This window comes from Aythya marila (genome assembly GCF_965140915.1).
Source record: "Aythya marila genome assembly, chromosome: 5".
NCBI lineage: Eukaryota > Metazoa > Chordata > Aves > Anseriformes > Anatidae > Aythya > Aythya marila.
Window position 1 is genome coordinate 39,073,126 of NC_139046.1, and position 25,916 is coordinate 39,099,041.

The following is a 25,916-nucleotide window of genomic DNA, read 5'->3' on the forward strand; positions in this document are numbered from 1 at the left end:
TTATAAAGAAGCATAATTATTCTGATTTCAGAAAGCAACAATTTTACAATTATGTAATACATATCTTCCACTAAAGCTAACCTTTTCCCAATTTCTAGACATGAAAAGTTCCTTTTTCATACCATGGTGGACAGGCAAGACATCAGAAATAACATCTATCATTCAACCCAGTTTTATTATTCGTTTGGTGCATCCAGGATGCGTAAATGTGTAGAGATAAGAATTTTTTTTTTTTTTTTTTAAATCAGTATAATTTATTTTAACAATAGCACCTGTTTAAGGATGCTTAGGAGCATGAAGACCAAATTTTGTCAGAGAATTTGTGGCCTGTGAAAAGTATGGAAGTCAAAAATAGATACCAGCAAGTTATCATGTGGCATTACAGTCTATTACATATACACACACATCTGAAAATGGTTAGATTCCTCTCAAAGTTTATGACATTTAACATCAAAATAAGGTAACAAATCCTCTCTCTGTACCTCTTCTTTAAATAGATTCTGTCTGTTTTTCAGTGACCGAAGCTTGCTTTGTTTATCCTCATGTCCCAGGTCTTCTTCGGGAGGCTGGAAGTAAGTAATCAGGTCTTGCAGAGTTTGAGCCATCTCCTCAACAGGCAGGGCGATGGGTGATAGTGTTCTGTTGTTTCCACTAAGGAAAACAAGAACCACGTAGACTGGCAGTGTTATTCATTTTCACACTAATTTACAGTGTTATGGAGCAGCCTATTTTCTGTTCGTATCTAAATCAAGTCTTCTTATACACAGAACATATGTAAATGAACAACAGTTGATCTGAATTGCAAACCATTCAAACATCTATTGTTCGGTTGTCCACTACTCAAAGATTTCTGAATTGGAATCACATTTCCTCTTCTACACTGATTTAAAGACAGAGATAAGATTAAAAAAAAAAAAAGAAAAGAAAAGAAAAAAAGGAAGACGATAGATGAAAGATAAAAGATGTTTTTTTACAGTAATAGATATTACTTTTTTTAATAGTAATAGATATTGTTTAGATGCTTTAAATCCTATAGATGTTACAGGTGCATTGTACAGATGGCCTAAAATTGTAGCAGTTATTGCAGCTGTACACCCCCTTTCATCTAGATAAAGAATGCAAAATAGCAAGTAATAGCAAGTAATCCTAACCATTAATTAGTTGCTTCTGTATCAATTCTATATAGGAAGTAAAAAAGCTGGGATTTAAAAATATAAAGCGCTTCAGGGAATCCCAATTGTCAGTAAAATAATGTCTCTTTCCCGTTCAAGCATTTGCTCAAACAATCTCGGATGACAACCCCATTTCTCAGGGTCTGATTCACTATTATAGGTAGTGTAATCTAGGAGGAGCTGACTGATAGCTGAGGTGGCTGTTTTTATATCTTCAGCACAGGAAATAAAAAGGGGTAGTATAGTCCTTTGTGAGTAAGTAATGTCGTTTTAAACACAGTAATATACAGTGTTCTGTGGAAGCAAATTCTTAAATACCAACTCATTTTTATTTTTTCATGTATTAGGCAGCAACAGAAGGATAACTACTTATCACATTGAAAACTTCTGCCAAGCACTGTGAAAAAATATCTTCCTTAGATCTACATATATCCTTAATTACTTTATTGTTATAAAGTCTTATACGTTTCTCTATATACTCTATAGTGTGTATATATACACATACATATACACATATATATATACTCTTATACATTATATATAACTCTTATATGTTATCTCAGCAATTATAAATGAACATGCATTGACACCGAACTGTGTTTTACCCCAAAAATCCTCAGGTAAAAACATATCATATAGAAGAGTGAAGGAAAGTGAAGGAAACGTGGAACTTTCACTGAAGCAAAGATTGTTGTCTTGCTGTTTGTTAGAGTTATTGTTTGTTAGAGTTATTGTATATTAGTGTAAGATAAATGTTATACATAATTTACTCTGAAGAATGGGGGAAGGAAAGGAGAAAAAAAAGGTAACAAGATAGTGTAATAAAATTGTTCTTTAAAATGCCGCATGATTTCAAACGAGCACAGATAAAGGTGTTATTCAAAAGGACAAATACAACTGCATATAAAAGTTATGTATCAGTTTTCAAAATACTTTCCTTCACTAGCTGAATACTAATGCCTTTATCAGAACTATTAGCTTAGAACTATTTCTATGTAAAATTTCAAACTTATGGATAACTAAGACTTGTTGAAATTAAGCTCTACTGATTAGTTATAGAAAACATTCTGAATAGTATTTTAAAAATTAACAAGCAGGATGATATATAACACATGAACAAAGCCTTTTGAACACAAGACACACTTCAAGATGGAGAAATTTAAGCTGAACCAAGTGCATTAATAGGGTGAAAGAAAGTCAATTTTGACTCAGAAAATTTATTTCATTCATAATATTGTTCAAATAGAAGTTTGAATCCAGAAAACCAAACTAGGGATGAAATGTCATAAATATAGTATAATTTCATGCTGAACATGTTATTTGTTCATTACGATTCAAGATCTCATGAGGACAAAGGGTCTTCATTCAGCAACATATAAATTTAGATAAAATAATATTAATGTCTAGCACATTTGTTTTGTTATTGGCTGAGATTAATCTTTTCCATGGAAAGAAAGGTATTACATTGTAATGCATGGCAAGGATATTAAGCAACTACTTACCAAGCATGGCCCTTTATATAGCCTTCTTGATAAATCAAGATTATTATAAATCAAGTCTGTTGTCTTATTAAATTGTTTAATTCCCCTAACTTTTTTAACGTCCTTTGTACTAATGATTCTGTGCTTAGGCTACTCATATATTACTTAACAATAACCAGGTTTCCAAGGGCATTGGTGTTTTGATCTGTGGAAATAGCTATGACTGTTTCCACATTAGGTTTGATTTCTAATATACAGTTAGTGGAACAGTCCAATCCCAGATAATTTGTATTTAGGTGTAATTACTAACTCTGTTACCATCTAGTAGAGCAAAGATTTGGAAGAAAAAATATTCAGAAGGTAATTCTACTGATTCTAGTCTAATCAAATTTAGAATCAATAATAATATTTATCAATAATAATTTTAGAATCAAAACTTGAATTATTCCTTTCAATCAGATAGAGTTGCTGTTTCTCTGCTGAGATGTTCTAAATGATTTTGCATATCCTTAAATCTATTTCACTGCATATATATGTGTTGGTTTAAACCACAGATTTACGTGACAGAAAGAAGTTGTTCTTTGTATCTTCTCAGCTGATGCTTAGCCTTTTGCCCTAATTATTCTTACTGCAGATAATCCATCATACAGCATACAGTTCACCAGAGAGGTCTGTCTCTCCTCTGGTCTGTAAGTTTTCCAAACATTACAGGGGTGACAGAGACTTAGAGAGTCAACAGGATGGATGATTGAAAACGTACAAGTAAAATGCCGCAGCCAAGATACTGAAGGTAATAAAGGGGTGTTCTCCTTCCAGATATGCAGAAATCTATTTTGTATCTCCTTCTATAGCTGATGTGCAAGGACTTGGGGCTGCTGTGATTTCATAGAAAAAAATCATAGAATCATAGAATATCTGAAGTTGGAAGGGACCCATAAGGACCATCGAGTCAAACTCCTGGGTCTGCAAAGGACCACCCAAAAAATCAAACCATACATCTGAGAGCATTGTCCAAATGCTTCTTGAATTCTGGCAGGCTTGGTGCCAAGACCACTTCCCTGGGAAGCCTGTACTGGTGCCTGACCACCCTTCCCATGAAATAACTTTTCCTGATACCCAACCTGAACCTCACCTGTCATAGCTCCATGCCATTACATCAGGACCTCTCACTGTCCCCAGAGAGCAGAGCTCAGAGCCTGCCCCTCCACTCCCCTCATGAGGAAGCTGCAGGCCACCATGAGGCCTCCCCTCCTTCTCCTCTTCTCTGGGCGGAACAAACCAAGCGACTTCAGCCATTCCTTATACCTCTTGCTCTCTAGACACTTCACCATCTTTGCAAACCTCCTTAGAACACTCTCTAATAGTTATATATCATTTTTACATCATTTTATTATCATTTTATCCTCTGTGATGCCAAAAACTGCATATGGTATTGGAGGACTGGAGGTGACACTGTACCAGCGCAGAGTAGGGCAGGTTAATCCCTTCCCTTGGCAAGCTAACAATGCCATGCTTGAGAAACTTGAACATACATGTATGTATGGCCCTCCTGTTTGCCATGGCACACTGTTGACTCATGTTCAACTTGCTGTTAACCAAAATCCACAGATCCCTTTCTGCAGGGCTGCTCTCCAGACTTTCGTCCCCCTCTCTGTACATACAGCCAAGGCTACCCCTTCCCAGATGCAAAATCCGGCACTTGCTCATGCACTTTCATACTGTTGGTGACTGACCAGCTCTCGTACTTGGTAAGATCTCTCTGCAAGACCTCTCCAACCTCGATGGAGTCAGCAGCTCCTCCCAATTTAGTATCATCTGCAAACTTGCCAAAAAAATCTTCCAAACACTACATCCAAATCATTTATGAAAAACATTGCAGAGAACTGGCCCTAAAATGGTGCCCTGCAGAACCCCACTAGTGACTGGCCACCAGCCTGATGTAATTCCATTTACTATAACCCTATCCTGTTCTATTCTTGATCTTGACAGAAGTAAGCATCTATTTTCCTTTCATGTGGTTTGAAAAGTTTGAATAGAGTTGACTACAGTATTTGGTTTACCAAGACAAATAGAAGATAACAACCCTTTTCTGAATATTCTCAAGTTAGATGTTAGGAAGAACTTCTTCACTGAAAGGGTTGTGAGGCACTGGAACAGGCTGCCCAGGGAAGTGGTGGAGTCACCATCCCTGGAGGTCTTTAAAAGATGTTTAGATGTAGAGCTTAGGGAAATGGTTTAGTGGGGACTGTTAGCGTTAGGTCAGAGGTTGGACTCGATGACCTTGAGGTCTCTTCCAACCTAGAAAATTCTGTGATTCTGTGATTCTGTGAAGTTTTATCTACTGTAGAATACTTACTAATAGAATTATACTGTGATCATTTGGTATCTTTTCTTCCAACTAGATTCTGGTCCAGTTTCAATCTGGCATGAAGGTATTGGATTTCATCTAATAAGTCTTGACAAAGCTGAGTTTTATCTATTTAATGGCAGTACTCATCAAAATGACAAATCAGTAAAAATAAATTTCTAAATATAAATATTTGAAAACAGGAAGTAAGGATTTTGTTTGAGAAATTTTTCTCATTTCAGAATATTTAAAAACAACAAAAAATATTTATATGAGATAACAACTACCTTATAAACTGGCTGAATAAGCTTGTAGTATTGCGAATGATTCGAGCAGCCTGGGATTCTTCATGCTGACATCTTTGTAAGGTTAGACCATCATCCATATGGCCTTCTTGGTGCAATATAACCTATTGAAAGTCAGTAATTATCAAAACCATGATTTTTAAAACCTTTAATACTTTTAAATTCTTGCAACATTTATGTCAATATTGTACTGAAAAGGGTAATTGCATATATACTGAGCTACTATGTTGTGCTACTCCAAATACCTATTTATTAATTAATTACAAATTTGTTAGTTTCACATAAAAGTTATTTGGAGATGACATGACAAGAACTTTCATTATTTCTATATTCTGTCTGTCAGGGAAAGATCGTCACTACCTTAAAGCATCATTCACTAAAGGATTCATACACAAGAAGACTACTGACAAGAAAATCAAGCTGGAGTGACAAACATCATGAAAATTACAATGCAGCTAATGGAGCAACAACATTTACTAGTAATTTCTGATTCATATAACTGTTCTCTACACATTATGTTGGATTCTTAAAAGAACCAGATGTAAATATCATAGGAACATCAAGCAATAGCAGAGATCTTCCATTGGGTTGTCAACTTTCCCTTTAACTAAATAGCTAATTCCACAAAAAGCTGGCATAATTTTAGATACTGCATAATGATACCTTGATCATTGAGTCATTAAAATTCTGTACCACTTTTTAAATAATAAAATGTGAGTTATCCTACTACTTTTACAAAAAGGTAAGCTACTGAACTCTCACTGAAAAATATATTTTTTTTAAGCTTCGAGGTAGTAAAAAATTGCTGGCCAACATCCTAGTGAGCTGAGTAATTCTGTAGGCGCTGAAGAGGTATGAAAAGAACATAATCAATGTTATACTAATGGTTACTGACACAAAAGGAAAGCTTATTTACCAATAGCGTTCTTTCATACTGGCATGTAGGTATACCAAAGCACTGTAAGTGATGCTTTTTTGGATACCCCAGAATTCATGGAAACATGATGGAGAAGACTAGGAAGACACTTCTGAATGAGTATACTGTTAATTTTACCTTAAAGGCCAATAATTTATGTATCAGTCATATTTAGTTTTGTTCAAGCACTTCTTTATATATGTCTATGCTGTGTGTGACTTTGTTACCTGGAATACCACTGTTCAGATAACAAAGGGTCTTGAGGTCTCTTAACTGAACAATCACTAAAGAAATCTGGTTCACACACAATTAATAAGAAAACACACATCAATCTGGTAATGCTTTCTCAGGCTGTTGTATGTAGCTCCAGATTCTAGAAAGGACGTTACAGGAATGGAAACATTTGAGATAGGATACTAACAGTATCACAACTTGCAAATAACTTTACCTTCAACACCACATAGCTGACAAAAGACTTAGTCTTCTTAACTAAGAAGTACATCAGGGGAGAGATGAGTCTGTTAAGGGCCTAATCTCCTCTATTTCTTTGACCAAGAAAAATATAACTACCAGGGATGACTTTGCTCACTGGAAAATGGAAAAAAGGAAAGAGTACCCTTTAGTTCAGGACAGCATCTGATGTCCCATAGAAGATACAAGCTGGTTTTGCTTCTTGAAAAAATCAGGTATTTCTTGATTCTCCTTGGGTACACAGGCACATTAAAAAAAATGTGCAGACCAGCTTGAGAAGTATTATAATGATTGAAAGCAACAATCACCTCACAGAATGATGGTGGAAGGTGAATACCAAGATATGACTACACTTTTACTGTAGAAAAATTAATTTGACATGAAATTTAAAGGAGAACATATATCCAAACTTGCTTAGTCTATTACCTTATTTTGCAGAGGACCAAAAAAAAAAAAAAAAAAAAAGTTCCTTGCCTCCACAGGCATATCAATTACAGGAAGCAAGAAGGTTTGAGTTTTCTTCTGTTGGAAGGCACTTAGCATGAGAGAATTTTCCAGGTGATGGGGTAACAAAAGATTTAGAGCCTTCGAATGTGAATGAAACACTTTGAAAGGAGAATAAAAATGACAGGCAATTACAGAGGTTCTTTGGAGGTGGTGAGCAGAAAGCTGGAAAAAAACAAACACAACTAAACTTCAAAGGTAACTATTGCAAAATTCTTCCCTGAAAAAAGAGGAAGAATCTACATACTGCCTTCACAAGAAGCAAATGGGACTGTGGCTTTACAGAATCCCATAACCAATGCTGGCATGGCAAAGGAAGAGAGTGTCATTGTGTGTGTAAGTCTCTTAATAAGAAAATTCTGAATGACTCTGGCATACAAAGAATTTCCACGATCAGCCACGCTGCTGAGAAGAACTGAAGGAAATGGGCACCCACGGCCCTTTTGTGACTATGCATGCTGTAAATAAGATTACACCTTTTACAAGGCATCCAAAGTAGTTTATTCTACAAGAATATGGTTACCTTAAAGAAAAACACTCTGTCAGTCATGCATACTTTCTAGGACTGCTCTATTAAATAATGCAAAATGCTCACAGAATCACTGACAACATACTGAAAAAAGATCGTATTTGCTTAAATAAAATTTTAAATGTTGAAAAAGTTGAATAAAATAACAGGGAAGCATCTTTGGGATGTCACTGCATTTTTTACAGCTGCAAGGATTATAATTACTTCATAACTTATGATTTTTGTTGTTGTTGTTATTATGGACTTCCTACACAAATCTCTTTAATCATTCATGAGTAACACCATCACTTGAAAACACAAATTAAAACCAAGATCCTGCTTACTACAACCACAGAGTGGGCATGTATAGAAATCTGCTTCCTTTGTAGACTGACTATTTTTTCTCAGAAAAGCAAGTATTGTCATAAAAGAAAGTAGTTATAACTACCACATTGACAGGAAGGTTAAAAAACAAAAAACAAAACAACAACAAACAAACAAAAACAACAAACACCACCACCACCAACAACAAAAAAAGGAAAAAAAAAATCAACAGGATAGACTAAAACTGTTATGCAACTAATATTCATTAACTAATAACTAATAATTGAAACAAGCAAACAAAAAACATTACCTTTCTTTTCAAGGGACCTAAACGTGCTGATTTAGCATCCTGTGCTTTATAAGTCAACCATAAAGCACTGGCCACATGTTGAACAAAACAGACTGAATCACCATACTTTATTTCTGGGACTCCCATTCCATCAATATCACGTTTAAGAGTGGAATCCTGTTTTTCTTTTAGCTCCTAGGAACATAAAATGAAAGTTCATGAAACAAGATAAACCATTGAATTCTATACTGAACAACATTCCAACATTATCAACTCTATCAAATTAGTCAGAATACGATTAAATACCATTTCAAGTTTGAAGTAACAGCATTTTCACTGAAATATCTAGTAAAAATCATTACTGTGTAAATATTTATTAAAAAAATAAATGCTTAAACTGAAGTAAATACTTAACCTAACCTAATCAGTCACTAATCATTGATTTAATTAAGGTCTTAGTTTGGTAGAGTCTGAAGAACTTTATTTTATTAAATTTTTCAAATTTGAGCTTAAAAATGAAAAAGAAAAATGTGCAGAAACATATTTTGAAATGCAATTAAAATGTTTTTATGCTAGATAATTTTTTGCTTATAACTATTGTATGTAGATAAAAACTTCACTTGGAACGATGCTTCTATATTTCAACAATCAGCAAAGAAAAAATATTACCTTTGCAAATCTGTAACATGTAGTTTTACATTTATTTTATTTATTAATTTATTCATTATTTTTTAAATTTATTTTATTTTTCTACGTTTATTGTCTTTTTAAGAGGAATTGGATTCTTTCAAATCTCCATTAAAGCCACTTCAGTGCTTGGCTAGAACACCCAGTACAATTTGTAAGCCCAAGTTTATAAAGCAAGTACAGTTTTTTTACAACTAAAAAGTTTTCCTTTCAAAACTGAACTCAGCACGAAATTCTATAATAGCAAATTAGGGATGCGCATGAGTGTTTGTAGTTAAACAAAAAAACAAGTAATTAGATTATTTTTTTTCCAATGATTCCAAGTCCTCTGATGGACAGAAGTGTAAATTGTTGCTAATTTGTTCCAAAGTAAACAAAACATGTTAGACATTGATATATAGTTTACATTATTTTATGTGTAACAGGTTTTCTTATTTCTTTATAGTTCAGTGAATGTGTAACATCTGTGGAGTAAAAAGAAGTTCTATCATAAGCATGTTAATCCGCTTCCATTTAAATGCAATCTTGCTGGCATATTTCAACAATATTTTAGTGGAAACAGGCAGTATTATAATGCCAAGATGAAGTAGAATGAAATTACAATACATTCCTTGGGGATACCATTACAATATCAAGACAATGTGGAAATTATGTCACATCACATTTATATGGACTATACTACCACATACACATAAAGATGAACCCTTTCAATACATATGTACAGTGAGGCCATTAAGTAATGAACAAAACAAGAAAACAGCACAAATTCATTAACTGTCAACAACTAATTACATAGCTTTACATAGCACCTTGAACACTAAAACATTTTTCTCTGTATCAAGAATCAAGCAATATCAATTAAGATACTGTTTTTTTTAAAGAAAAAGTGAAAAGGGAAAGGAGGGGAGGGGAGGGCTTTTTCAAATATCAGAATGTTTTTAGGGGTACAAAGGCACTTTAAGCAATAGAGTATAAATTTATCTTCCTGATGTTTTGCTCCAGTTTCTCTAGGATTTTAGCCAAGTCATTTGATAGCAGTGTGCAAAGAGAAGGAATGTTTTCTAACAGCCAAAAAGTATAGTCATAAAAAGATTAAGGGGAGTGGAGAGGAATAAAAAAGAAAAAAAGTAAGAATTCTTAACTTGATATTTGTACCTATCTTAGCAGCAAAACTTCCAACCTTTTTCTCCTTCAAAAACCCTTTCTTCACAGCCTATTCTCTGTCTAACTCCCTGAAGCCATGAATGAAATCAAGGTGAAGAAAAAACAAACAAACAAAAAAAAAACTGAGGGTTTTGAAGATGTCAAAAGAAAAATAGCAACAGTAACAGAAGAAAAAAAAAAAGAACTTGGGGGCAAAGCTGACAAAAATATGCAATACTCACAAATAACTTGATATACTAGAAGAAAGGCATGATTCAGAAAATGGGAGAATTCCTACTGATGGCAAGTAAGGAATGGCAGTGTGAATGGGACAAAGAAATAAAACTCAGCTTTACAATGATTTTTGAAGACTGTTCTTGAAAAAGCATAGTAAGGAAAGCATCCTTGATACTTCAAGGGCTTCTTTACCTACTCCTAAAAATGATTAGACAACCTGACAGCTGAACTCTTACTAAGACCGACCTATGCTTTCAAGTTCAAATCATATCAAACTATTGCACACTGTTATTGTGTTAAAAGTACTGCCATAGGCAGAACCTATTTAACAAAAGTAAAAGACACAAAGTCAACAAATATCAGAGGACTGAATAATTGACCTTAAAGTGAACCTGTCTTGCTGGTATGTTTACTATAATTTGTATACCCTACTGTATATGTTTCTGCACACCAGTAGCCAAGAAAAGAAAAAGAGTAAGTTTAGTTTTACCTTCTCCTTTCTTCTCCCCTATCAAATAAGCAGAAAATGTAGCTTAGTACAGTATTTGAAAGATTGCAACTTTTTAGTGTACTCAGATGAATACCTGAATGCTGTAAAATTTATCTGGAATGCATAATATTTTAAGATGACTTAAAGATATTATACCTTTAACATTGAGAAATATAGGTAACTATATGTAACAAAGATAACTGAGACATAAAGCCAAATTTGTATGGTAACTACATCCATGTGGAGGACCAAACAAACTCATTTCTTGAGTGATGTGTCTTGACAGAGTATTACAAAATCCTAGCAGTTTTTAACTACTCACTTCAGAAAAGAAAACTGAGGACCCTCTTTTTTATTTCTGGGAAGCAATGTTTTTTGTGACTGGCAGACTTAACAGGCTTATCAATTCCAAGAAGTTTGTGATTTAAAATGATACAACTTTACTATCATTTTAACACAAATTATGTAAAAACATTTGTAACTTATGTGCTTACTTGGAAATGATAACTGTAAAATATGAACTTACAAATAAATAATTGAACATTTAGCAACTACGGTATGTGAAGGACTCTATAATACTTATCATCTTGTTTCAAAAACTAACTAAACTTTATGATAACTACTAAACTATTACGACATCCTAATGCCATCTTGAGCCCCTAAGATAGCTACACGTTGGCAGTAATATTAAAATGATATCAAATCCTTCTGCATGAGTCATCTGTGACTTTTGAATGTGTTAGAATGTTACTTACTCAGACTACACAAATAATTTCTTCATTGTCAGTTGTATATATAATCACGGAAATAAAATACGAAATGTCAAATATTAATTCTGGGCTATGACAGCTTTCAAAGAAACAAACATTTTTAAATATGCTCTTGTTCTTCACTTTGTTTATTCTCAAAGAAATTTAAAGCAGAATCAAGGTTCTGCTCAACAGAGTATACTGAGCCAAGTACTGTGCTGGAATGAGGACATCCCATTTCAAAACAGAATTCCATCTGGTGTATGGAAACTGCTGTCTCTGTGGTCACAAAGCATTACACAGTTAACTGTTGCCCTAAAATATAAAGGTTGACATTTCAAAACTTTGTCAAAAACAAAGTTCACATTAAAGCCAACAACAGGCCTAATTTTGTTGTGTGTGTGTGTGTTTTTTAAACTTAGTTTGCAGTAATTTGCCGTAAACAGACACATATTTCACATGCTATTTTCATTCAAATTGGCACCATAAAACAGCATGTTCTCTCAATGTGTCTTTACTGTATTCTTTCACTTTTTTAAAAAAGCTCAATTTTACTCTTATTTATGTAAGGATGGAAAACTCTAATTTAAATTTATAATTTAAAATATCTATTCTGATTTCCAGTGCTGTCTGACAAAAGGAAACAAAATAGTGAAAGTAGGTATTTTATGAATGCTATCATCAAAGATTTTGAAAAGCAAGGAAAACAAGACTGCTGAAGTAGTATAGAAAAATACTGAATATAATGGTACACTGTTTCAGCAAGAGAGTCTCTATAGCAACTGTTGAAAAAAAAGACTTTAAGGTATGCGTTAAAAACTCCTGGGAAGCCTTGGGTATTTGGTATACTCCACATACCTCTGCCTACAGGCAAGGAGAATCTCTCCTTTTCTATAAAATCTATTTTGCTGGCTTCCAAAAACAAAGAATGGGGAAATAAAATATTTTCTTTTGGATACTGCAAAACAATGTATATTCTGAGTGATCTGGTCTGAATTCAATGTTAAAACCCACTTGGAGCAGAATAACAGAATGGCTGGGGTTGAAAGGAATCTGAAGATCATGTAGTCCAACCCCCAAGGCTGGACTGGATGACTTCCAAGGTCCCTTCCAACCTGAGTTATTCTATAATTCTAAAGGGCAAACAGCCAGGTATTCCAGCACATTTAAGGATCTGTACACAGCTGGCTAGGAAGTTATTATACAGTTATCTTGAAATGTCCTTTAATTCATGTCATATTTGCTCTAAAATGACCTTACAAGAGGCTATAGCAAGGTGGGAATCTGTCTCTTCTCCCAACCACTACATGATAAGAGGAAATGGCCTTAAGTTGCGCCAGGGGAGGTTTAGGACAAATATTAGGAAAAAAATATTCACTGAAAGGGTTGTGAAGTATTGGAACAAGCTGCCCAAGGAAGTAGTTGAGTCACCGTCCCTGAAGGTATTCAAAAAAGGTGTAGATAGGGTGCTTAGTGGTATGGTGGACCTGACAGTGTTAGGTTAAAGGTTGTACCAGATGATCTGAGAAGTTTTTCCAATCTGATTTTATGATTCTATTATATTAAGGTACAGCCGAATGAAAATACTTCTTGATTGAGGTAATGAATAAGAGAAAACTGCGACAAATGTTTACAAAGTACAGAATGTACTTTGTAATTTATTTGTAATTTATAATGTACAGAAATTAAAAGATAATCACACTTGCATGTATCTAATATAACCATTAGTTCTAAGTTTTTTCTCCCTCTATCTATATGGAATCAGCACTAATTTCTTTAGGTTGGCTCTAAAAGACAATTCCTTCTTACAGCCCTTACGTCCTTGGGGCCTAGTCACATCCAAAACTTCACCCTTCTCTCTTCAGGAAGTTTTAACCATCCTGTTATCACTGTTTGTTTCTCCCATCTTTGGGAACACTAATGTCTCTAGTCTCTATCAACTGGCCAGTGAAATTCTCATCTGCCTGAGAGTAAAAAATTACTCATATTCTTGCCTCAGGCAAAAGCAGATTACCACCTATTGTGAGATAATCTTTTCTATATAGGACAGCAAAAATCTTAGGATGACAAGACATTGAAGATGTATTTCACATAAAAATGTAAATTAGCAACCATATTATGTACAAATACAATAGAAGGGATGAATGCATTACACAGTCATTACTGAATTCTGCGTAATTAATTACTACTGTGCATCACATCAGTCATTTTGGGGATTGTAACAAATTTCACAAATAGGCACAAGAGTAAGAAAATATGTTATTTTTTAGTCAGTATAAGATAAATGATTTATTATATGTTTAAGTATGTATGTGGATGCATAAAATATATATACTTAAAATTTATACATTTATAACATATAGTTTAAAATATTAAGCCAGTGTCCAATTAGGCAGTGAGTACATTAAAACAATTTGAACACAATGTTAAACTAGTAGCTGTGATATTCCTGGCACACACACCTTTATTAACAGGGTGTCCTGATTTGACAAAAATTGGAAAAAATTACAGCTGTAATAAATGTCCCTGCACAACATGTTACAATCTACACTAAATAGCCTTTACACTGCAGGAAAAATCCAACATTTATCTGGTGAGTTTCTAGCTATCTAAGACACATTTCCTGATAATTTTTCAATTATTTTGACTGCTTAAAATAAGACTTTTTGGCATACTGTATGCAGTCACGCTAATGAAATAAACATGATTATTTTAAAATGTTAAAATGGAGTATTTGCTTTGTTATACTAACAGAAGTCTAGTATCTGTCAAGACCCTTAATGATAGATTTTATGTTACACACATCTAACTTCAGAGATTCTCTTTCACCACCTCTCACGGACCATACAGTATTCAAAATCACACAGAACATTTTTCTTCTCACATGCAATCAAAGCCATCTATTGTAGCAGCTACAACTATTTGTAGGTAATATGAAAAAATGAAAGCATGTAAAAATTTTTTATCATCTTTGTTATAAAAACCTTTCACTTTCTGGAAAAAAAAAAAAGTTTTTAACTTTACCAACCTACATATTCATTCTTCATCCTCTGTCTCTTGTACTTTTTTTTTTTTTTTTTTTTTTCCAGCTTGAAATGATGAAAAAGCTATTTAAATACAATTAGCAGCTCACTAAGTTGCACGGTTTGAAAACATAACCTTTAGAAATCCCTGACTACTTTTTGCTTGCAATTTAGCTATTGGCACACTGCAAAAAGAATAAAAAAGGCAGAATTTTGCCCAACTGAAGTGAACTGAAATCATTTCAGCTGTGACGGAACTGAAATGAATGACATTCTAATGAGAATCTGTCCAACTAAAATGATTCTGACTACAGATCCTATGAATTCCATTCTGTGAATTCTATGAGTTTCATTTATATTAAATTCACTATATCTTGTACTGTATTAGCTTTTTTATTATTATTATTATTATTATTACTTTTTTTTTTTTTACCTGTCAATAATTTGGTTTACTCTAGAATTTATCTATCAGTCTTACTACTCTTAATTCAGGGTGTTTGCCTTTGCATAATCCCTATCAATTGCTTCAATTTAAAAATAACAAATTTATAAAATCACTGAACCAACTCACAGTATTTGGGTACTCCATATTTATGACAAATTTGCATTAACGTCATTTACCTTTGATGCTCTAAAACAGAAAGCAGTAGATGTTGTGTCTGACTTTTCTCTGTCTAACATTACAAGTCCTTCATCATCATTCAGAGCCAAGTACATTCCTGTTGTAATATGTCGAAGACGGAAAGGTTGTCCCCATTTGATGTTACTTCCACTCCAACTAAACATATGAGACATCAAGGAAAAATTTTAATAAAATAAAATAAACAAAACTAACACTTGCATTCTAGGCTCTAAAGGACTTTCAGAAAATAGAATACTATATAGAAAATCTTTTCTGCTTTTGATTTCAATACTTGCAACGCAACAGATGCAAAACTGGTAATATGTTTGCAAATGGAACCTTGGAGAAGAGCAATCACTGTAATTTTCTTGTTTCTCTACCCTCTCCGTGTTTTATTAGGATAGTACATACAGTGTCTATATAAAACAAACAAACAAACAAAAAAAACCAACTACATGCTTTCTGAAAAATAATAAAGTGTCTATAAAAAAAAAAAAAGATATTGTTTTGATTTCCACGCATGCTTCTAAAATTCCAGGTAAAAAGATAAGGTTTTACTTTTGGCCTTGAGCAATGTCTCAAGCAGAAGTACCTCATAGGCAACACTATTTTTGACATGGGAAACAGACAAGAGAAAGCCTTAAAATATTGATATTGCCTGTATAATTGTATCATGGTAGATTGCTTTTTATTACTGATAATGAGCAGGCTAACAGTTACTATATAGAAGGACAAATATAGAGAATTATAAATATAAATAATATAAATAAATTATAAAATTAATTATAAATATAAATAACATAAATTATCTATATAAATAAAGAGAAATATAAAAAAAATCTATCAGTCCCATTTTTGGGACTGTTTAGCCTGGAGAAGAAGCTCACAGTGGGGGGATCTTAACATGTATAAGATGTTAAGGGAGGGTGCAATGAAGAACAAGTCAGGCTCTTTTCAGTGTTGACCACAAGTGTTCAGTGTTGGCACAAACTGAAACACAGGAGGTTCCGTCTAAACATCAGGAAGAACTTTACTGTGTGGGTGATCGAGCACTGGAACAGGTTGTCCAGAGGGGTTATGGAGTCTTCCTCAATGGGGATATTCAAAAGCCACGTGGATGTTTCCTGGGAAACCTGCTCTAAGTGCTTTAAGTAGGGTTGGACCAAATGACCAGAGGTTCTTTCCAACCTTAATGACTTCACAATTCTGTGAAATTGCTGTTAATGTAGCAAGGGTTACTGACAAATTCAAAATATGTCTGTACCTTATTCGAAGTGGTTCTACTCTCCACAAAGACCTTGCTCGAACTCCAGCTCCTCCAGTTTCATAAAGTACTTTCCTGCGGGCAAATTCAGAAGATCATCCTCTTGTCTTTGTTTGTAATACTTGGTTTATATAACTTACTCCTATGTAAGCTGTCTAGGACTCACTTTTCCCTAGCTAAAGATGGAGATGAATGGAGAGAAGATTCCTACTCATAAGTGAGAGCACTATAGACAGTCCAAATGTCCAAGGTAAATTAGGAATTAAGGCTATTTACATTAATTTACTCTCTCTGAAGTTGAAAAAATACTTTGCCTTCAAAATGGAGTTGATAAAACACTGCCTTCAAAGTGGTTGAGAATCTTCTTTTCTTCCTTAGTCATAAAAATGCGTAATTTCTTATAGTTCCGAAGAGATTAATCTAAATTTCTAATGCTCCTATATACAAACATAATGTTAAAACTAATCATTTATGTTTCCATACATTAATAATAATCTGCATGAATACTATATCGGCAATGTCATTGCTAGTATTACTTCTAACATTCTAACTAAGAGACAAAAACGGTGATAAGAATACAAAAACACTGAATTACAATCCTTACAAAATAAATACTACATATTAAATTCTATACTAGGTTTTAGGGAATCTGGAGAAATAGAAAACATGAAATAAACAGATTCAGCCTTTAACATAATCTCATTTACTTGAACTTTTGGCAGTGGGTCAGTGTCATGTTTTAGTGTTGAAACTTAACATTCTACTTAATCATCAAATACAATCTATGGCAAATATATTCTGCAACAATGAAAAATAGGAAATAAACTTTTAATTAAATACTTTAGTTATAACAATAGATTTGAAAGTTTGATGTGTTTTACGTATCTTAGTATATTTTAAGATTTCCTTAACTAAGCAAGTTTAATTTCTTTAGCACTTAACTTAGTGGAATTCATTCTATGCACCATGATCAATAGATTGAATAAAAATAACTTGGAAATAATAATAATTCCTGAGAGTTTAGTTGTAATATTTAAAATATATATTCAAACAATTTTCTACCATGTTGTTTTTCTAATCAGTTCATGTAACTAAATTCTTTAGACTGAGATGTCTTATAGACATGTAAATCAAACGAAGTATTCTTTTGAAAATTAAAAGATAAGAAAATTAAAATCTTAGAAAAGACTGACGTATAACTTAGGAGTGAAGTTTCAGCAGAAGACGCATCTGCTGAACCTTTCCTCATTATGATTTCTGGCATTTCAAAAAAAGAATTCACAAAATACAGTGAGCAACTGATATAACATGATTGCCAGTCTAGTAAAGGGCAACTCAACCACAACAAATTCTGGAAAGGAACTAAAGCAATAAATGTATATTTTTAGGCTACTATCAGCAACATTACTGCTTTTAGAAAACTATGTTAGAGTGGAGTGCTTTCACAATATGATTGCCAAGCTGTCCTCCATATTTTACTAAATAATGGTTTATTGCACTGTTATTCTACAATAAACTGAAACATTCTGTTACTGGTAACAAATGCTCAGCAGAAGCTCTAACTGAATAGAAAATCTGTTCATTATTCTATTAGGGGATTACACTATCCCTTTTTTGCTACGCCTGTTTCTGCATTTCAAAGAATATGTGACAGTGTCTATGTGTAAACCATGAGTGTGGAAACAGCTCTCCAGGCAAACAACAATAAGAAAATAATTTTCTTAATAACTGTAATATACTGCAGTACATTGTTTCATAATTCAAGCAAGACAGAAGGGTTCATACATTAGAGCAGAATTATTCTAGGTGCAGAAAAAATTGATTCACTAGCTTCTTTCTGGAACTGCAATAAACTTTCAAAAGGGTTCTTTAATTTTTCTTAGGCAGCCTTTTTTCTATTTGTAAATGTTTCTGTTCATATATTTATGATACCTAATACCCTGATACCTAAGGGTGAACCTTTCAGCAATCAGATTACTTGATTCATGCTTATTCCTAAATGTTTTCATCTATTTCTGACAATAAATTTTGTTGTAGATTTGTCAGAGGTAATAATGGCAATTCATAAAACCTGTTCTGCCCTTTCTCAAATGAGAGAAAGGGTGTGGAAAGATGAAAAAGACAGTTCTAATGTTCCTTGCTTTATTAAAACAATTGTAATAGACCACAAACCATAAAGGTGGTTAAACCGGAAAAAAAAAAAAAAAAGGGATAATGTAGAATTAAAAATTACCATTATCATAACTTGGTTAAGGTTAAAAATGTTCAAACTCTAATTTGGTGATTCAGAAAGTATTTTGTTTACACTTCAGAGAGTTAAAAATAAACAACTATCTGTTTCTAATAGTACAGTAGTGAAAGATTTTCAATATTAAGTAAAAGTTCTTACTGCCCTTAGTTTCAGGACAAAACCTATAGTATTAACCATTTTATTATCCATTAAGAAGGTTACACAAATTCCGGTGCCTAGTTTACTATTATTATTGAAATAATATGAAATAATATGAAAATCTCTCTTACATATATTGCTGGGACTAATCCACTTTAGCATATAGGGACCTTCAATTGTGATTATTTATCTAAAAAAATGCAAAGCAAGGGAATTTAAAATCTGCTTTCCTGCTATGGCAAACTTCTCTGAATGCTGTAAGTGCATACAAAAGAATATCACAGCAGTACTGTGATAGCAGTACTATTATGAAATGCAGAATTTTAGCTGGGTTTTCAGATTGACATTTTTTTTCTCCTTTTTCAATAGTTACCAAGAAAAAAAAAATCTGCCTAGCATTATTCTCATGCAACTATTGGGCATGGAACTCAATTTGTGAAATGAAAGCTGTGTTTTTTTCTTATCTGAGCAACTTTTTCTACAACCTTTTATCTAGTGAGAACACTGGTTTATCTGATACTCTGCTTCTTGATTAACACAAATACATTGGAAGAATCTAAATATTAAAACAAAGTATTAATCAAATGTGATAAATAAGAGCAGTACCTTGCAAAAATGTGCAATATATAAAATAAAAAAATATATTCGAGAGTCTGAGCCTTCAGAGGTTTTCCTAGAGTGTTTTTTTTGTTTTGTTTTGTTTTGCATTACCATTTTCCCCACTAATGTTTGTTTACCTCAGCTTATAGTAGTACATATTAAAGATAAATAACATAAAAAGCTGCAATCTTGGTGGAATTCAACTACTTCAATTTCAGCAATACAGGAACTTATGACTGATTTTCTACCTAGTAGGTCTCTCAACATCTTGTAACTATGTCACTGCCTAATTGAAGATAACTATCAAGAGAGTTTAACCTATTTAACTCATCTAATCTCAAATTCAACTGCCAATCAACAATCTACACTTTTTTTTTTTTTTTTGAGAGAAGAAAGTGTATAAAAATGCATCACTACTCACTTCTGCTGTGAGTCATTCTGATCTGTAGATGGAATTGTCAAACACTCATCATGGCCATGGAAAAAACGTACTACATGCCCACCAAGAAGATACCCTGCAGAAGAATCACATTCACTCATTAGTTTAAATATTGCCTATGTAAAAATATCACCATCAAAAAAACAATAATAAAAAAAGGACCTGATTCCTAGGTGAAACCTGTCTTTAAAATTTTCATTTTTTAGTGAAATACAACAAATAGAATGAACTTGTATAGCAAAAGAATATTATTTTTAATATCTTTTTCAGTTAGAAATATTTCTTCTGTAAATGCAAATAACAAGAAAGCAATTTATTAACATTTAAAAATCAAATTAGAATTCTGAGACAGAAAAGGAAAATGAAAAAATCTGCAACAATTACTGTTTTGAAAATTGAATGGTTTAGGTAAAAGTCAATTCAAACATATAACACCACAGCTTCCTCCCTCTTAATAAAATTAAAATGTTCACAATAAAAAATAATTTGGTGAATTCGTGAGGTTTTTCTGACATTTATAACTTGTGTCAGAATCAAAACTGCACAGCAGTAGCTGGAGACAGAGGACAGAACAACACTTACCAGTTCTGAAAATCAAGCTTAATGGAAGCTAACTTTCCAAGCCATTTAACACAAAGACTATAGGTCAAAATGAGGCACTTTGCCTCAGAGAAAAAAAGAAAAATAATGGTGTAGGAGGAGAATGATTCATCAGACCCAAGTCCAAACTGTTCTGACCTTCTAAGTGAAATTAATGCCCTTTAAAAGAACAAATATTTAAAGGAGGAAGGGTATAATGAAACTTTTATATTGTGATGTCAATTCAACAGAAATTTGTAAATTAGAAAAATGGTAACTGGCAATTATTCTGTTGCCAATTAATACAAGGGTCAAAGTAAAGAAAGAACATGAAGAAACTATACTTCCCTGATATCTATGTTCCATCAAAAGTATTTCAAAAATCACAAGAAGTCTGTTATGTGACTTGCAGCTCAAGGAAAATTCCACTTTCTTAAAGTCTATCTATTCAAGCTGAGCTAGGCTGCTAAGTCTAAGATATGATCACCCTTCATTTAGGTCATTCTGAGAAGTATATATACAGCTAACATAAAAAGTTGGGAAGAAAATGACACAAAGAAAACCCACCTCACCCCACTCTATACCTTTTTTTTTTTTTTTTTTTTGAATTATGTGATTTTGGATTATATGACCAACAGCCACTGGGCTACACGGTACTAGGGTTCCAAGTCCAGCACAAAGGGCCATCAAGATGATTAAGAGACAGAAGCATCTCTCCTAAGAAGATAAGGCTGATATAGCTTGGCCTGCGTGACCTGGAGAAGAAAAGGCTCACGGGATCTCATCAATGTATATAAATACCTGAGCCAAGTGTAAAGATGACTGAGCCAGTGGTATAAAGGTGACAGAGCCAGTGTAAAGATGACAGTGTTGGGACAAGAGGCAATGGGCACAAACTGAAATACAGGAGAATCCATCAGGAAACATTTCGTCACTGTGTGGGTGACTGAGCACGCACACAGGTTGTCCAGAGAGGTTGTGGAGTCTCCATCTTTGGAGATACTCAAAGGATACCTGGACAAGGGCCTGAACAAGCTGCTTTAGGTGGCCCTGCTTGAGTATGGATTGGATTAGATGGTCTCCAGAGGTCCCCTCCAACCTCAACCATTCTGTGATTATGTACACAGTTACAAAGTTTCGCTGACAAATCCCTGCTATTACAAAGATTTGAAATATGCCACTGATCTTCCATGATCTCTCTGTGAAGCACATTATGTTTGTCTTCCATTACAAGTTTTTATTTTTAGTTTTAGTTTTATTTTATTTTTTTGTTTTTGTTTTGCCTGGGAAACCTGAGAACACAGAGACACAGAGTACAGAGGGTTAACCTCTGTACTATTTATGATCCATGGTGGCAAGGGACCAGATGACCATTTATAAATATATGGATTCAGCATAATACACTTCTCACAGTGGAAAGCTAGGTATTACAAGCCAAATCCATGTCACATATGCTCTTAAAATGAAAACCTACAAACACTAAGACAAACTTCTTATAGGCTTATACACAGGTATACTGTGGCATTCTGTGCAATGCCTTACAACCTAAGGAAATAAAATCCAATGTCAAGTGATACAGAATGAACCTGACTTAGACATTTACCATTCATGAATGTGGAAAGCTGATAGTTTGAACAGAGAACAGCAGAGGTAAAATACACTGTTTGTTATCATCGTGTCACTAATATGATTTCTGCAATTTAAAGCTACACTGGCTCCTCTGCCCTTAGAGTATACGGCAAACAATTTTTCTGTGCTAGTCCTTAGACTATCTGGATGGAAAATGCCAATATTTCAAATTTACAGTGTGCATGCAAAAGTAAGAAGATAGTGTAGGAGTCATTTTGACTTTTTAAACCAGATTTGGTAGAAATGATGTTTGGGCCTTTCGTATCACTGTTAATGTTTTATTTCTCAAAAACTAGCTATTCATTTTTAACATTTCATTTTTTATTTTATTTACTTCCAAATTGTGCTTGGTTGAACTTATATATTGGTTTCTTTCAGAAACTGTTTCAACGACCTTCAGAATTGATTCTCTACTTTGCCCTGTTACTTCAGGAATCTCTTAGGAATGCTTCACATATTTTCTTATGGCTAAAAGTTAGAAATAATATTAAAAAAAAAGTACTGTTTTTTTTCTACGTTTTATGCTGTGCATATTATTTTGATCTAGTTTTGCTAAAAATCCATTATTCTCTATGTTACTTAGTATTATAAACTCCCTGAGAATATTCAGACTTGGATGACTTTTCTGCAAGTTTGCACCAGTCTGTCTTAGTGACAGAGCATGGCAATGAAATAAAGAGTAACACTGACTGAATGAGCTTTTCATTACAGAACAAGGTGTTTCTCAGACAGAATAAGGTGATGTTTTTCAAACATTATTGAGAAATGCAGTCAAGCACCTAGAGAATAATCTTACCCATGTGGTGTGGGATTTACAGCTGATTAAGGGGACATATTTAGAGAGCTCATTTTCAGTGACTATTAGAGAAAGATACAAGGAAGCATGGCTGTAAGATCCAGAAAGGATATTGAGGAGGTATCTTTAAAAAACACAATGAGAAGTTTGAAATAGGAACTATGGGAAACTTGTTTTCCATTTTGCATGTACCTTATCTTTCTTATATTTTCTCATGATACATGGTATTTGAAAATCATCTACAAAATCTTAGTTTACTGGCTTTAGTTATTCTGTAGACCCTACTCCCCGGTATTAAACTGAAGTCTATGAATTCATCAGTTGATCTCTTGGTCCTCATTTTTCATGTAGCTTTTTATGCTTTGTAAATGCAGAGTTACCTAATTTATTTAGCTTTTCTTCAGTTAATTCAGCTGAAGTATCTGTATTTCTCCATTCTCCTTTCCATTACTTTTCTCTCCTATGCTCATTTTCTGCACTTTAACAAGCTCTTCAGATTGATGTTCTAAGGTGCTTTTTTCATTTGGTCTTTATGAAAAATGTTACAAAGTCATCTAAACTACATAAACGTCTAAATAAATAAACCACCAAACCTTCTGTAATATTGCTTCCTGAGCATGTAGGATGTACATTCCAAAGCGTCTGCATAAAGGAGGCATCCACCTGAATACTTCCATTTGACATGGAAAGATGCTAAAACAAGAAGACAGTAACAGGAAACAGTGAAATCTGTGCTTAAAAAATATTGAATATATTCCTTTCCCAACCAAACAGAAATACATAATGAAGTAGAAATACATAATAAAGTAGAAATACATACATTCTTTAAAAATTACTAGCAACCGTTTTAAAATGATCTCTTTTCTAAAACCTTATCAGCACACTACAGCTGCAGCTTAGACATCTTCCACAGTTAACAGAAATACTTCCCAAGATGCAGACTACAGAAGGATAAAAGCATGCAAACAATCTTGCTCTATGGGAAAGCAAGCTGAGAAAAAAATAAATGCATTAAATCTAGGCATCATTTTTCTATATCAGAAAAAAATTCACTTGAAGAATCCCAACACCTTGCCCCAGCAGTTCGTATTTTCCCACCATGTGGTTCACTTGCTAAATAAACAAACCTACCAGGTATCTTTCAGAGGACACACTGACCAGGATAAGATCATCACCTATTCGAACTTTTTCTCCTTCTGACCTTTGTTTAGATGCAGGGTGTATTGTCCACCAGCATGCTTCACCTAAAAGACAGAGATATCTTATCAAGATTATATAAAACAGACAATTCCCAAGAAATGTAAGGATATTTTTGTACAACATTGACATAACATAATAAAGAGTTGTATCTTGTAATACATTCACTTTATGAAGCCACCTCATTCCCTTTTTCAATGCATTCATATTTTCCCTTTTTTCTCGAAACTTTCTGGCAACAGATCTTTGCACTGAAACTGATATTTCCTGTTGCATGTTTTGTTAAGCTACTAACCACTTACAAAACAATGCAAAATCCCTACTTCAGTTCTCTCACAGCCAGTAAATTGCTGTGCAGTACCTTGGTCTTAATTATCACCTTTTCTGTCTTCTTTTGCTTAATGTTCATATTTGCATTCAAAATCTCCTGTATTGATTCCACTCTATGCTACAATTACATTGCAGAATTGAAACAAATACTCTGTAACTTTACAATATTGCTTCACTACAAACATCAGTTCTGGAAGCAGTTCCATTAGCACTACAAGCAATATAATTACACAATAGCCAAGTCTAAACAGTTACAATTACTTATACATTAAATATAAGATTCCAGATTTTTTTTTGCATATGCACACACACACACACACCCCAATTCTGGGAAGATTACCTAATTTGTTCCACAATTTCACACATCTCAGTGTTAAGACCCTGATGCAAAAAGTTGAATACAGCTTTCTTAAAGGATAATGCAAAGTGGGAGAAAATTAAACAAAGGCAAAGTTGGTAACATAATACAAAGTGCAAAAAGCTATTTAATCAACTTGTAAATTTCATGTAAAACCTTCTTAAAATAAACTTTGAAGATTATGAAATTAGTTATAAAGAATAATAAACAAAAGTTCCATCCCATTACCAATAAAGGTATCTGACAACTACAGGCATACATTCAAAACTTCATGGGCACAAGCAGACACATGCACAGTAACTTTGAAAAAAAAACACAAAAAAAACAGCGGAATTATGAAGATGGGTTTCACTGGAACTTTTCAGAGTGAGAGAACACAGATTCCTCTTATCAACATGCTTAAAGAAAATGGTCTCCATCTAAGGCAGCATCCAAAGATATAATCAAGTAACGGGCCCAAAATACCTGCCCGAAACCATCTTCTGTATGGCTACTACAGAAAGAGAAACTTAACTTATTAAAAACAGGTCAGGTCATGTGGGTAACAAAACATATAAATAATGTCACCTGGGAAGGACGTTTCAAAGATCATGGTCCACAAATACTTTAACATCTACATGACAGTGCCTCTCCATCATCAATTAATTTATTTTTATTTTAATTTATTTTCAAATAATGAAAAAATAATAAAAGCACATGTTAATATTAATGGAACTGTCATTTCTTCATTTGAATCTTCACATTACTGAGTTATGTATACAGGTACTTGGATTTCTTCTTCACAGTATTTGTCTTTCAACAGGTACTACAGGGTCACTTCTCTTCGGTGAAAGACTCACCATTCAGCAATTCTTAATGCTACATATACAGAAGCACCTAAACCTATTTGTGACTCTTTGCAATTGAGTTGATTTTAAATTCATTTAACATTAAATTCATTTAACCCTAACCCAGTGGCGCCTTATTATTTATATGTGATTTCATGGAAGCTCAATTCTTTTTACAGTATTTCTGTCAGCATCAATGTTACTGACAGTACTCTTTGCAATCAACTGATTAGATTTTAA

At 33.5% G+C, this 25,916-nt stretch overlaps 1 protein-coding gene across 14 annotated transcripts in view; it reads right to left on the reverse strand.

The window, feature by feature from the left end:
• RYR3 (ryanodine receptor 3) overlaps positions 1-25,916 on the reverse strand; it is a 218,150-nt gene that overhangs the window by 136,712 nt on the left and 55,522 nt on the right. For all 14 annotated transcript variants that reach the window (XM_082761305.1, XM_082761317.1, XM_082761306.1 and 11 more), the window contains exons 6-13: positions 24,096-24,208; positions 23,558-23,657; positions 19,943-20,036; positions 16,533-16,607; positions 15,268-15,424; positions 8,339-8,512; positions 5,288-5,409; positions 483-651 (exon numbers count right to left, since the gene is read on the reverse strand). In XM_082761305.1, the coding sequence (XP_082617431.1) occupies positions 483-651; positions 5,288-5,409; positions 8,339-8,512; positions 15,268-15,424; positions 16,533-16,607; positions 19,943-20,036; positions 23,558-23,657; positions 24,096-24,208 (1,004 nt within the window). The remainder of the gene's footprint in view (positions 1-482; positions 652-5,287; positions 5,410-8,338; positions 8,513-15,267; positions 15,425-16,532; positions 16,608-19,942; positions 20,037-23,557; positions 23,658-24,095; positions 24,209-25,916) is intronic.